The sequence below is a fragment of the Saccopteryx leptura genome, chromosome 1, assembly GCF_036850995.1.
Source record: "Saccopteryx leptura isolate mSacLep1 chromosome 1, mSacLep1_pri_phased_curated, whole genome shotgun sequence".
Taxonomy (NCBI): Eukaryota; Metazoa; Chordata; class Mammalia; order Chiroptera; family Emballonuridae; genus Saccopteryx; species Saccopteryx leptura.
In genome coordinates this window covers 80,258,552-80,273,380 of record NC_089503.1, presented here as the reverse complement: position 1 = coordinate 80,273,380, position 14,829 = coordinate 80,258,552, and the positions used below count along the sequence as shown (strand labels likewise).

The window sequence follows — 14,829 nt, the reverse complement described above, 5'->3', positions numbered from 1 at the left end:
TATATATTACAGGTCAATAAAGTATATATTAATAAAGAAGTCAAGGACAAATAACAAAATCTCCCAGTTTCTGCACCCTCCATAAAACTGTCCAAAAATATCCATGTGAAATGACTCAGAACCGAATTCTACCCTCAGGTGGGTCTGCATAACTCCTGGACATGCCAGCCACAGACTCCATTAGGGAGAAGAAAGAACCACTTATTTCCCAGAAGTGCTGAGTTGGGCCTTCCCCATTTTGGACCATACCTGGGAGGTGTCAGAGGCAAGCTCGGGCCTGGGCAGTGACTCACAACCAAAGCCGGAGACAGCAGGCCCGCTTCCTGCCTTCTAAGGGTGTGACTCGGGAGGGAGAGAGGCAGCAACCTTTAGGCAGCCCGTTCATCTCTGGCTCTCAGTTTCCCCCTCCAGTAAAGGCAGCCAGAGCTCTCTGAGCCAGGCCTGGTCTCGACTCCAGGGAGCTCCAGACCATTTCTCTGGAAACTCCGCATAGATATGCCGGGGCAGGTTCTGTCTGTGAACATTTGTATCCTCAAACCCACTGCCCACAGCTGTTTACCGCAGCCCTCAAAACACCAGGGGAGCTGACGGCTCTGAAACCCGGACCAGCAAAAAGAGCAGGCTTAACCTGGGAGATCAGTACGAAACAGCAAACACTAACTGGCCAGTCAGGAGCATCAACTCTCATAAAGAACCAAGTGGAAAAAAAAAAAAAAAAAAAAAAAGAACCAAGTGACAATGCCCCTGTGGCCAGGCAGGGCCTGTATTCCTACCCCTCTTCTTGACAAAAGCCCTGACTGTCCAGGACAGAGCCAGGCACTCGGGCTCTTGGAGATGCCTCCCGCCACCACACGGGCCTCCTTGCTGTGGCTCGGCTGCCTTATGACACCTATTGCCTGTGCCCACCTCACCTCCCCTGATTTACCAGAGCATTCCAGGTGCTGACACGTGGGTCGCCGTGACATCACCGCCCGCAGCAGTTCACCCTTGCTGGATCTGTTCCTAGGGACTCTGGCTCTCAGCACAAAGCCCTCAGGATGCAGTGTATGCACTGTACTGTTCCCAGGATGACGACACGGGCTGCGTTACACAGCATCTCCCACCCGACAAGTCGCAAGCGTGAAGGGGGCGAGTGCACAGCAACTCACTCTCCCGAGGGGTGGAGACAGCGCTGCCTTTGCAGAGAGAGCAGCTGATGAAACCAGCATAGCTATCACAAGGGTCCTGAGACACCCCGACTTGCAAGAGAACCTGTCTCTCTCGACTCACTTCCCTGTGCTACTGTCGGCGTTCCCTCTTCCAGGCTGTCCACCTGGGGAGACGCCACTCAGCCTCTGAGTCCAGGTCCAGGTCCAGGCCCAGGCCCAGCTCCACCGGACCCACTGTAGCCCCTGACGTTGTACTGCAGGTACTAGAGGTCCAGGTCCAGGCCCAGGCCCAGCTCCACCGGACCCACTGTAGCCCCTGACGTTGTACTGCAGGTACTAGAGGTCCAGGCCCAGGCCCAGCTCCACCGGATCCACTGTAGCCCCTGACGTTGTACTGCAGGTACTAGAGGTCCAGGTCCAGGCCCAGGCCCAGCTCCACCGGACCCACTGTAGCCCCTGACGTTGTACTGCAGGTACTAGAGGTCCAGGCCCAGGCCCAGCTCCACCGGATCCACTGTAGCCCCTGACGTTGTACTGCAGGTACTAGAGGTCCAGGTCCAGGCCCAGGCCCAGCTCCACCGGACCCACTGTAGCCCCTGACGTTGTACTGCAGGTACTAGAGGTCCAGGTCCAGGCCCAGGCCCAGCTCCACCGGACCCACTGTAGCCCCTGACGTTGTACTGCAGGTACTAGAGGTCCAGGCCCAGGCCCAGCTCCACCGGATCCACTGTAGCCCCTGACGTTGTACTGCAGGTACTAGAGGTCCAGGTCCAGGCCCAGGCCCAGCTCCACCGGACCCACTGTAGCCCCTGACGTTGTACTGTAGGTACTAGAGGTCCAGGTCCAGGCCCAGGCCCAGCTCCGCCGGACCCACTGTAGCCCCTGACGTTGTACTGCAGGTACTAGAGGTCTAGGTCCAGGCCCAGGCCCAGCTCCACCAGACCCACTGTAGCCCCTGACGTTGTACTGCAGGTACTAGAGGTCCAGGTCCAGGCCCAGGCCCAGCTCCACCGGACCCACTGTAGCCCCTGACGTTGTACTGTAGGTACTAGCTTAGGCAATTCTCCCCTTGAGGACTATAAGCTCCTCCAGGGCAACACTGTGCCTTTTTATTTGTGTCTCCTTAGAGCCTTGCACAGTGCCTGGCGTAAAAAGGGATCCTATTAACCACTGGCCAGTGAGTCAGTGAAACCCCCCCTCTCCCCACAAGCAGGTAGAGAATTCTGTCCTTTTTAGAGAACCTCCTGCCACCCCTTCTCTCAGGAGGCCACGTACCTTGTGGAGCTTGTCAGCATTGTCATAGTAACCCTGAAGTTCCTGGTGAAGCACCCGATTCTCCTCTGTCAGGATCTCCACCATCTGCTGGGCTCGCTCCACGATCGCAAACGCATCTGGACCAAGCTGCTGGCTGGGGGAGGCAGCGGGCGGGGGCGGAGGGGCCGCCAGGGCCACGGGCAGTGGGTGCGGCAGGGAGGTGGAGTGCAGAGGCCCGCTGACGGAGGAGTTCTGGGAGGACATCGGGCTGTGCTGCTGCACCGTTGACGGGAAAGGAAGTTGGCATGGGCGGCTGCAAGGGAACAGAAGACCAGGAATCAGACCCCAGAGAGATGGTGTGGGGGAAGAAGGCCCAATATCATATGCACTACCAATGGCTTCCACTATCAGCAGTCATCAGTGAAGCTTCCAAAGCAGGCTGAGTGCAGCAGGCTCAGTCCTTCATTCCACAGATGTCCACCATCGACCTCTGTACCAGCACTGTTCTGGGCACTGCGGGTATGGTCAACAAGATGGATAAGGCCCCTGCTCTCGTGAGGCTTACCTTCTCAGGGAGACAGACAGGCAAGCCATCAAACAATAAAGAACAAAGCCACATACTGAAAAGTAATGAGCACATTCCTAAAATAACGCAGAGCAATATAACAGTCAATTACGGAGAGGCAAGTTCACACAGACATCTGAGAAGGAGTTCTGGTGCTTGAGTTCAAGTCCGACTCTCAGACTAGTGGTTGGGGCAGGGAGTAGAGAAGTGGGGCAAGCAGTATTCCAGGGACAGCAATCGGGTGGTGCTCCGGGCCCAAGGCAGGACAGGTGGAAGAAAGCAATCTGCCACAGCAGAGCCAGCAGAAGCAGCAGGAGTGAGGATCAGAAGGATGGAGGGGGGTCTTTGCAGGCCAGGCCAGGCCAGCCTTCCCCTGAGGGCGTACACAGAGGCCAGGGGAGGGGCTGCCTTGACTCTGACTTCCGTATAGATAGTACACACAGGGGCAAGAATGGCCAAAATGTGACCACTGAGGAGGCCAGGTGTGGTCTAGGTGGAAGTGATGAAGGCTCACAGGACAGCAGCAGAGAAAAACAATGAATGGATTTGGGATATGTTTTATATATATCACTGAAGGGGGGAAAGAAAGTAAGGACAAATTTTAAAAAATCACTCCTAGATTTCAGGCTTTACATATATGAACAGGGGTACCATTTAATGAAATGGGAAAGTCCTGGGGAAGGAGCTAATTTTTATGTGTTGACTTGCTGGGTGAGGAGGTCTGGAAATTAAAAGTCTAGCCATGTTAAAAAGAATATGTGGAGTGTCCCTTGATTGTTCAAATTCTGGGTACTATCTCATACACTTAACTCATGAATTTCCATCTCCTGTCTCCATTCCCTAAGCATCTCTTCCTCATTCCTCTCACCTTATTTTATAAGAGCCATCGTATTTTCTTTAAGTCCATGCCAAGGCCTCCTGACAACCTCAACAGCTATAAATAGCAAAGACAGTCTCCATATCTAGTTCTCCAACCACATCCATCTCACTTCTGCAGAGACTTGGGAAACCTAGTTTTCTTGTTGACCCCTCAACCTTTAGGTCTCAATCTGGGAACCGGGTTGACAAGAATTACCAGCAACCCAGAAATCATCAACATTCTGTCTCAGAGGCCCGAGTCCTCCGGAGATTCAGCTACATCTAATCCATAACAGTTAACCCGTGTCACTCCCGTTCCTTGCGGCCATCCATAGTCAAAGGTCTCAGGGCTACCTACCACCTTTTCCCTAGGAGGTCGCCTGGCCTTATATTTTCAATTATAGTTGCTGGAATATTTTTGGACCTTGTCAGCCTCCAAATCTTTCATTTTATAAGCATTTCCTGTAGGCATAATTCCTCTGAATGCTGACTCCTGTCAGTTAAATGTCAAACTCTAGAAGACAACTTGACAAGGGTCCCCTTAGCACTCTACACGGACATGCAGACATTCTATAAAGACGAGCACAAAATACACCCAGCCAATCCTAACCGAGTAAATAACCACAGGCCCTGCGCTGGGAGCTAACTGACATCAGAGGCTCCACCTGAGCCCTGGCCCGATTTCCCAGCTACATTTCCTTCTGCCTGCAGCCCAGGAGCCCTTCCATTTCCTGTGACAACAGCTGGGATCTAAGCTCCCTGACACAAGGTGAACCAGGGAGCTCAACGTGATTCCTCACCGAGCTTCACCTTCCAGCCATCCTCAGATTTCAGAAAGGAATGCTGTCGGTGGGGAGATGGAAACCATCCCCACCCCCCCACCCCACCCCCCACCACACCTGTTACATAATGACTGGCCATCTCTTCAGAAATAAAGCATTTCTGCATTTTGAGGAGTGTGGGCCCCTCCGCACTGAAGTGTGTGTGAATGTGTGTCAGCCTGCGTGCATGAGGAGGTCTGTCTGCATGAGGTCCGACTTCATCCCAAGAGCAAGATGCCGCGAGTGCTGTTCACAATGCCCGGCTTTCACCCCAGATGACAGTACTCCCATTCGGCGTGAACCCAAAAAACCACAGCTCTGTTGCTGAGCAAGTGCATTCCTGAAGGCTGGCTAAATCCTACTGTGCATTTTTCATGGAAAGAGATTACCTTGGCCAAAGGCAAAATAACCACAACTGACTCCGCCTCTATTTGAAGGCAAACACCCATTCCCATCCCGTTTCATCCCATGCCAGGGGCAAAGGTGGCGTCACCTTGGACCTGAGGGGCCCAGGTGAGCCTGAAGTCCTGTTGTTTGACTCATCAGGGCTTCCCTCTGACCCACAGGCTTCAGGCTGGGGCTTCCATCATTCAACATTTATTCAACTCTGGGATTTGGAACTCACTGATGGTCAATGATGGGCTTATTGTCTCAGTTATCTTTCTCTTTTAGATAACATAAAGCAAGTGCCAGCCTAAGGTGACTAGTCACCTGAGTGGCAATGCAGGAAAAGGGTGTTTGTCAAGCTTAAGGGACAGGAAAGAACAGGCTTTTCCAAAATAAGAAGTCTTCTATTAAACAGAGAACACTGGCCTCAAACAACTTGGTTACACATTCAATAGACACCACGGACCCCTGTTCCTCGACCAACTACTCTGTCTGCCGGGGTTGGTGGGCTCAGAGATCTGAACAGGCAGGTTTGGGCTTAGAGTACAGGAGGGAGTAAGAGTGTTGGGGAAGAATAGGTCATACCAGTGCTATGAAACAACCTGTCCCCAGCTTCCAAAGGGAATGACTGACTGGCCACCATTGGGATAAGTATTTCATAGTAATACAGACACAGAGGAAAGGAAAAAAGAAGAGATGGAACCATCAATTATTGAGAAGCTACCTGCAAATATTAGAATTCCATGCTATGCTATAATTTTCTATTTGTGAGCTTATTTCCCATTAGATCATGCAGTCAGAGAGCTACCTTATTTGATATCATGTGTCTCAGTTTCCTGGGACTATATGCCCTTTAAGCTCATTGTTAAAGGACTTAAGGAGTTAATATGTATAAAGCCAGGCACAAAGTAAGCACTGGACAAATGTTAGCTATTAATCACTATTACTATAAATATCATTTGTATCCCAGAACCTCAGTACAGAGCCTGGCATTGAGTGTGGCATTCATAAGAAGGCCAATAAAATTTTTCTGTTATGGGATAACATTTATTGGGTACTTATTACATTCCAGCCACTGTGATATGCAGTGCTACATGCACATGCATCATCTCATATTGACTTAAATAACCACTTTACAAAATAAGTATCGTTGTTGGTCTCTATTTAGATGAGAAAAACAAGGCACGGGACAGTAACTTGCAAAATATGTACAGAGACATTAGGAACATGAAGGAGATCCAAGCCCAGGCTTTTCCATCCCAGGTCTATGCGGCTCACCATTCCCCATGTGTTGGTGAAAGCAGGGAGGGCAGGCAGCCCCCTTTGGTCCTCTGCTCCTGGTTCCTGAGGCCCAGTCTGAGCACCACCAGGTCCAGGATTCATACCCAAACACAAAAGCATCAGAACTTTCTGTAGGCTCCAGCAGCCTTGGGGACAGATGAAGGCTAGAAACCTGCCTGACTTGTCCCCTTACTTAGATTCAACATTATTTTTCATAGGTGAAGGTCTTCTCTACAGAGAACATTCAACTAACATCATCGAGGGTCTATGTTATCTGCCAGGACCACATTTTATCCCCTTGCTTAATCCACATAAAAACTGAGGCAGGGGCCACCAACACATCCTGCTCCTTTTCTCAAGGAGCACCGTGAGCCTCAGAACACTGCAGAAAGTGACCTTTTTCCATCTGCCATCGAACTATTCAATTATTTAAATACATCTGAGCAGGGCTAAGGAAGCCTCTTCTCCCCAAGTCCGCAGTGATGTACAGTATTAAAAACAAGAATCACAGCATTTAAACAGCCACATTTAAGAGACAAAACAGGATCATACCGGGAAGCCCCGCAGGCTGTCCTCCACGGTCAATGACTTGGACGATGCTGTGCATCGCCCAACCCCAGAATGTGCACCCATTTCCTTCCTCCAAACTTACAACCTTGCCTGAATCACACTCCTGACAAACTGCCACCGCTGGCCTTATGTCATGGTTTTGGTTCTCTTGAATTTTTATTTAAATGTAATATTATTTACATTTTCAAACATGGTCTTTTCTCCCTAAGTAATAGAATGATTGTTTTTTTAGGATAGAAAATTATGACTTATATGATACTATTAAGTTGATACCCATTAAATTGTTGTCAGTTGATTTGGCTCCAATCCCAAGAGCAAGTTAGGAGGCCATTTACGCTTGATGCACTTTCAAAGAATGGCTAACCTTGAACGTTGTATTATTAAGGAAGAGATCTCTGGTATGGAGATTTGTTCTGGACAATCTAGGTAGACTCTCAAATTATGACGTTGCCAATATAATAAGATGGCTCCATGCCATGGCCCTTCTTCTCATGTACTTGGAGTCAGAGAATGCAGCTCAAAACTTGAGTGATGAAGTCATTTAGATTAGGGAAACAAGTCACTGGTGACATCTCATCAACAGTCCATTTGCTCCTCTCTGCATACAACAAGGCTTCATACTCAGCTTAAACGTATGTGTTTTCATTACACCTGTACGTAAGTGTTGCACAGATAACACTTTATATCCACTATGTCATTTAATTCCCACAAGCTTGGGCAGTCACGGCTCCCAGGCCATATTTTATTGTCCTATTTTTAAAGAATGCAAACTCAGGCTCAGAAGCTTCACAAACCAAAGAAAGCTACCCCAGTTTTTATAAAGAAAAAAAAAAAAAGTCTTTGAACTGGGGGGTCTAGAACCCACCACATTTCACCACACCAGTGTTCTCCCCATGTTGGTATACAGGACAGCACTGTTTCTTGATAGGAGGGGTTTCTTTTTTCTGATTCTGCTTCTTTCCAGCCAAGTACCCATGCTAGTATCTACCTCACAGAGTTGTTGTAAGCACTAAATGAGACAATATGTACAAAGCATCGCACAGTGTCTATCTTTAGGATTTATAACTGTTAGCCTCTGTGGTTTTACCACACATTGCTAGTAGGTATTAGGAGAAAGGCAATGATCAGTACCTTCGTTCATCCTTTCCTCTTCAGACACTGTGTGGTGAGAATCACAATCCCAACTTAGAATCTTCCATTTCCACAGTTTTCTTGCAATGCAGGGCAGAACGAGAGCGTAGCTTCAAGGTCATGTCCCTACACTCTCTCTGACACAGGCGCTCTCTCCCTTCTAGACCTATGCTATCCAAAACAGTAGCCATAAGCCACAAGCCACAAGTGGCTACCAAACACCTGAAATGTGGCTAGTCAGAGTAGAGATGTACAGGACATGTAAAATATACATCAATATGTAAATAGCACATAAAAGGTAAAATATCTCATTAATAGGCTTTTTATGTTGATTATCAATGAGGTGATAATATTTTGGATATAACGGGTTAACTAAAACATGGTTGTTTTTTAAAATATTTTTAAATGGGTTAACCAAATACTGTTTTAAAATTAATTTCATCTGTTTCTTCTAACTTTTAAAAAAATGTGGCTGCTAGAAAATTTTTAATTAGACATGTGGCTAACATTATATTTCTATACTGTTCACAAACATTAGAGGATATTTCAAAAACAAATATGAAGCGATAAAATCACCTCTAATTTTTGTAAGCAGATAGCCCTGCTCTTGACCGTACCGCCAGTATACCAACAGGTCTCAATTTAGAGCAACAATCCCAGAATTCAGAGGGCAGCGGAGCAACCCATGCAAACAGACCCGCAGTCCCCACTGCTGCCCCAGGTCCCCAAGCATCAGAGGCGCTCAAGATAATAAACTAGATGTTTATCTACCATTAGGCCAGTATGCTAATATTCAATATTTAATAAATATGGCTTGTGTGACTGACAAATATTTTTCAAAACATGACAGAAAAAGAAATACCAATAAATTGATGGAAGATGTGATCAAGTAATTCAAAAGAAAACATGCAAACAGCTAAATAGATTTTTCAAAGTAAACTTATTAATAGAAAAATAAAAGCCAAACAACTTTGTTCAGTTTATCAACATTAACAATTCATTTCAACAGTCTTTTACTGAACCCCTAGGCAAAGATTTCTTTTTAAGTTCTAAGATATGATATATACCAGGATTTCATCTGTGTAAAAAGCAACGCACAGAAAAGTGATGAGAAGGAACTTTGACAAAAGTTCAGAATGACTATCTCGAGGTGATGGGATTACAGACTTCTTTTTGATTTTTCATATTTGGCTGTGCTTTATATCATTTCTACAGTGCACATGTATGGCTATTTGAAAAAAATATTTATCTAAGTAATACCTGTACATTAGAGAAAAACTAAAAAATAAAGATGCACAAAAAAACCCAGCATTGTTATTTTAATAACCAGAGAAAAGTAAACAAAGTGAAATAAAATAATTTAAAAATGAGATGAAATAAGTAAAGGCTTCTTGGCTCTAAAGAGGTTCAAATTTGAAGACTTCGCACTCAGTAAAAATACCCTATATTTACATAGAGCTTTCCAACTTAACAGTATTTTCTTATGTGTTTCTGACCCTTAAAGTAACACAATGAACAGAGTATTTAACAGTGTTTGTCTTTGGATAATGGAACTGTAGGCAATTTCCCTTTCCCTTCTCTTGTTTTTTTTGGGAGGGAGGAGAGGAAGGAGTAGAAATTATCTGTACTTCTAAATTTTCTACAATGAACAAGTTTTATTTATGTAAGGAAGAATATTGATTAGTTCTAGAAAAATTCAGCTGTAACAAGTTGCAGAGAAGGAAAGTGAGACTAAGAGAATTTATGTAATCTGTCACAAAGTGGAAAAGCCAGAACTGAAACCCCTTTGAATCTTATTTTCCCAAACCCAGAGCTTCCCAAGTGTCTCCCTTTGGTTGAGCAGACCCCGTACGACTGACAAATGTTCATATTAAGACTCGACTCTTGGGTAAACTAAGGTCATAATCATTGCTGTGCAGGATAGATATAGATAATCCTCTTTTTTGGTGAAGTCACTCATTTAATTCATCACAGCTGGAATTGTGTTAGGTTTCCTGAGAAAGTAACCTGAACTTGACCCTAGCCTTTTGAGGTTCCCATACTGCAGAGCTGTTTCTCAGGATAAACAGGGCATTTCACTTGGCTCACCCAGCTATAATTCAGCTTAAAAACTGGAGAAGCTCTCCAGTTCTAATGCTGGTATTCAAAACACATGTTTGGCTGGTGGAATTTAAATGAGGCTCTGCGACCTCATTTTTGTTAAGAGCAATGCATAGTTTTTAATCCAATAGCCGTGAGTCTGGGTTACCCTATGGTCCCACACAACAATTGATTTTCACAGCTATGTAGACTACAAATCATAATTCACGACTTTGGAAACATACACTGACTCCAAAAATTCTCCTCCCTCCTCCAGCCATTTCCAACACAAGAGAGACCACCAAACATTCTCTCTTGTACTACAACACATGGCACACCTGACGCCCCAGGAGTACGACCTGCTTTTTAGCCCACATCTTTATACTTGTTCACACTTTAATTTACATTCTGCCTGCACTGTTGGATTGACATACCCGTGTCAATCTTGGGTAAAGGCGTTCTCTCTAATTTGCCGCTTGTCCTCCTGGGCTCCACCCCTTTTACTCCCCCCTTCCTCCCTGCATTGTCATTTGGCATGTTCCCAAGAGGACGTCAGTAACTTTGGCTCCATCTTAAATAAAACCAAACCAGGAGCTTTTCTGGGGGAATATGCACAGTGCATTTTTAAAAGAAAAATATGAATGATTTGGGGGGGTTGGTCACACCACAGTTTTCTTCTATTAACGCAGGAAACTGCACCCCTGCCCTCATGGGAAGAATGGTGGCAGTGATGCCTAGTGGTGATAGCTCAGCTTAGAAAAAAAAGGCATTTCATGCTTTTAGAAAGAATCTATCTGCATGCTAAATATCAAATTCATATATTCATAGATCAATATACTATTAATAGTAAACAGTTACCACTCATCGCTCTGCTTCCAGGCAGCTAGCAAATCAAACCCCCTACGCTGAACGGGCAAGGCTCAGCCCAGATAAAGGGCAACAGGGCAATAGAGAAGCTCAAGGAATGGAAAAATGGTCTTTTTACCAAGAGGAGTAACTTTTCCCAAACTCATACTGCCGGAAACATAAAAATTGATCATTAAAATAGTGCTTATCTTCCATAACTGAAACATTCTGCTAAAAACAGGCTAAGACAAAAACACAGGCCAAGGCAATAAACAATATTCTACTAAATCGTCACTTCCAAATGAAGGCAATCCCAAGACAGACTGCAGCTCACAGCCTGGAGCTGTCTGCAAGGTTAAGTTTGCTCCTACGGTCTTCCAGGATATCTGAGGACTTTCCTCCTCCACTCTGGAATACTTAATCAGTATTCTAGTCCTCCCGAAAAAAAGAAGCCAGGTGAGCAGAGCACACGCTGAACATCAGGTTTGACATATACACCTGGTCAGAAATTCACCAGGTAAGTGACACCAAATAAAAATGTAAATCTTTGCCTCCATTACAACACGCAGTAGACATAAACACATTCGGTGTGAATTCACGGGAGTTGTGGTGTGTGACAAACACGTCCAGGGTCCAGGTGTGTGTCCTGGCTTCTGCACTTCCCAACTGGTGTCTGTCACTGTTACTTTAACCTCTCTCTCTAAGCCTAAGTTTTATCATCAGCAAAAATAGGCATATCAACAGTATGCACCCCTTAGGACTGTTGTGAAGATGAAGGACGAGCCAGGTAAGTGCCTGGCACACAGCAGGCACAGGAAGGTTTAGTCCTGCTGCCACCGCCACCTCTGCTCCATTGTCACCTGTGAAGGGTGGAAGCGGCATTCTAGAAACTGGAAAATCAGAGCAAGTGTTGGAGAAAACATGTTTTCGTTTACTCTGAATCCATTAAATAGATAAATCATAGGAACACAAAACATGAAGAACCAATTTTCTTAAGATCAAAGAAATCTAACTACTAAAATATAGCATCATAACATTTAACCTAGCTGATAACTGCAAATTAAAATAAAAGTTAACACTAATTAGCAAACTTTTTTCTAATTATAATGACCTAAGATTGGTCAAAGTACAATGAAACAGGCACTATAATATTTTTACAAAGTTATCCAACCTCAGAAGTCATGAAATACTCACTACAATCCACCCAATAATTTCATTTCTAAATAATGATTCCTAAAGAACTAAACCAAAATATGGAAAATCTGATATGCATGATGACATTCACATTACTTGAAATGCAACAATAAAAGGATGGCCATGGAAACAAACATTGTGATAAAAAACATTGTAATAAAACAGCATGGCCTGTGGGGGCGCAGTGCAACACTGAGGTCGCCAGTTCAAAACCCTGGACTTGCCTGGTCAAGGCACATACGAGAACCAAAAAGCAAGCAATGGACAACTAAAGTGAAGCAACTATGAGTGGATACTTCTTGCTCCCCTCACTCTCCTTTTTCTTTAAAACCAACAGATAAAATCTTTAAAAACAACTACATTTAAGGAAAAAATATTGTAATAAAATACTATCTAAAAAAAGCTAAGATACTAAACTGAATATAATCTATGATTATAACATGAAAAAATTAAGTTGTATAGAAAAAATATTAAGTGGTTGTATTAAGAAAGTAGAATATTTTAAGTAATTTTTTTTAGCAACTTTAATTTCCACTTTGGAAATATGGATACCTTTTTTTTTTTTTAATTTTATTTATTTATTTTTTACAGAGACAGAGAGTGAGTCAGAGAGAGGGATAGACAGAGGCAGACAGACAGGAACGGAGAGAGATGAGAAGCATCAATCAGTTTTTTCATCGCGCGTTGCAACACCTTAGTTGTTCATTGACTGCTTTCCCACATGCGCCTTGATCGTGGGCCTTCAGCAGAGCGAGCAACCCCTTGCTGGAGCCAGCGACCTTGGGTCCAAGCTGGTGAGCCTCGCTCAAACCAGATGAGCCCGCACTCAAGCTGGCGACCTCGGGGTCTCGAACCTGGGTCCTTCCGCATCCCAGTCCGAAGCTCTATCCACTGCGCCACCACTAGGTCAGGCGATACCTTTTTTTTTTTTAAATAAACATGCATTTGACAATGTACTCCAAACTGCTCTGACAAACATCAGATCGTCTACCAATACCCACTCACACATTCACTTCCATTAACAGTACAGACGGCTAAGCCAAGTCATTGCTTCTGGAAGTGCTTTGTTTTCACAAGTGAGTCAGGATTAACATCCAAGCGCTGGCCTTTTTTTTCTTTTTTTTAAGGCACAGTTCTCCATGGAACAACCTGTCCCGTTCTCACCCTGCCCTCATTTTTACCCATTTCCACTTTCAGGTTTAAGGGAAAAGAAGACTGAACAGGAACAAATCAGAGCCTTTATCCACAGCCGGTTCACCTTTCCTGGAAGTCCCCACAGCTACCTCAGTCAGGCAAAGTCACCTCAGTCCCTCCACCCCCACCAGCCTCCCCAGCTCATCACAACAATGGCGGAGGTAGTGCACTAAGCCTTCGCTAGCAGCCTCTCCATGGGGTTTTCCCCACGGAGCTGAAAGTGTTCTACAAGAATCCACTGCATGCCTCCACCTTCAAATCAGAGCACGTGAGAGAATATATAATAATTTGCAACATACTGAGCCCGTTTCTGCAGCACCAGACCAGGCAAGGAGATGGACTCAGTGGCCTCACTCAGAGGCCTCTCCTTGTCATCCAGGAGTCATGATGTATGGACCCAAACGCCTGCAGCTTTCTAACCCATCATCATTAATGATAAATGGATAACCCTTTGAGCACAAGGGAATGTGTCAGTGAAATTGGTAAGAGTCCTGTTCATCTTTTGGGTCACAGATAACGTGAACATTGCTCACTGCTGAGTTTCAGATCCCGCCCTTGGAGTCCAGGCCACAGTGAATGCAGCTGAAGCAGGGCTGGTGTGGATGCGACTTTGTTTACCCTGTCAGTGAGGGCTGTGCCGCTGGAGCCACGCTGGCTGGCCATGGCCAGGCTCACAAAGGGGCCTTGTAGGGCTGGGGCCCAGCCTCAATGGCCTGTCTGTTACGTCTCCCGGGACATTTTGATGTCATGTCAATCCAGCTGCCAAGACTAGCAATTGGCTCAAATCCCTCAGACATGTCTCCTTTTTGACATCACAAATTTGAGACAAACGACACTTTCCACAAATAAAGGGTAGGTCCCCCTGTTCCCCTCACTGCACCTCCCACCTTGCATCGTACCTACTGCCAACTGACAAAAAACAGAACGATCCACGTTGTGCATTGCCGTTTTACAAACAGTAAAGCCAAGGGGGAGGAAGTAGAGCTCATTTGGGGATATTTTCACCTTCTGTCAAGCTCAGAGTTGAGTTGAACATTCAGAAAAAAATGTGAAATATCACAAACCAAACTCTGATACCACTATGGGATGGACACCATGGATTATTTTAACATCATGGTAAACTGCTGTGGAACAAATACCAGAGATTTGAAGACCATTTTTGTTTTCCTCTTCAAACTTGATAGTTTTTTTTTTTAGTTTAAATTTCTCTTTCGGCTTGAGGAACTGTAAAAGGGTCAGAACAGGAGCCCCCAGAGCACCCCCCTGGATTTCCCCTGTGGGGCCAGACTATGCCCGCTTTAGGAAGGAGCTGTGCTGCCTGTCAGAAGTCTAAATGCTGCTGGACCGCTCCAGAGCTAGCAACCCCAACCCAGTGGGGGACACACGCCAGCCCTGGAAGGGAGGGTCAGCAGGCCAGCTCTCCCTCCGCCAAGGCCCCGTCACTCCCTTTCCAGAGGACACACTGCCAAGGTGTGCCCTGCACACAACCGCTGGGGTCCCT

At 45.7% G+C, this 14,829-nt stretch overlaps 1 protein-coding gene across 8 annotated transcripts in view; it reads right to left on the bottom strand.

The window, feature by feature from the left end:
- The window catches only part of AMOTL1 (angiomotin like 1), a 169,376-nt gene that overhangs the window by 53,796 nt on the left and 100,751 nt on the right, over positions 1-14,829 (bottom strand). For all 8 annotated transcript variants that reach the window (XM_066370842.1, XM_066370851.1, XM_066370860.1 and 5 more), the window contains one exon: positions 2,424-2,715. In XM_066370842.1, the coding sequence (XP_066226939.1) occupies positions 2,424-2,715 (292 nt within the window). The remainder of the gene's footprint in view (positions 1-2,423; positions 2,716-14,829) is intronic.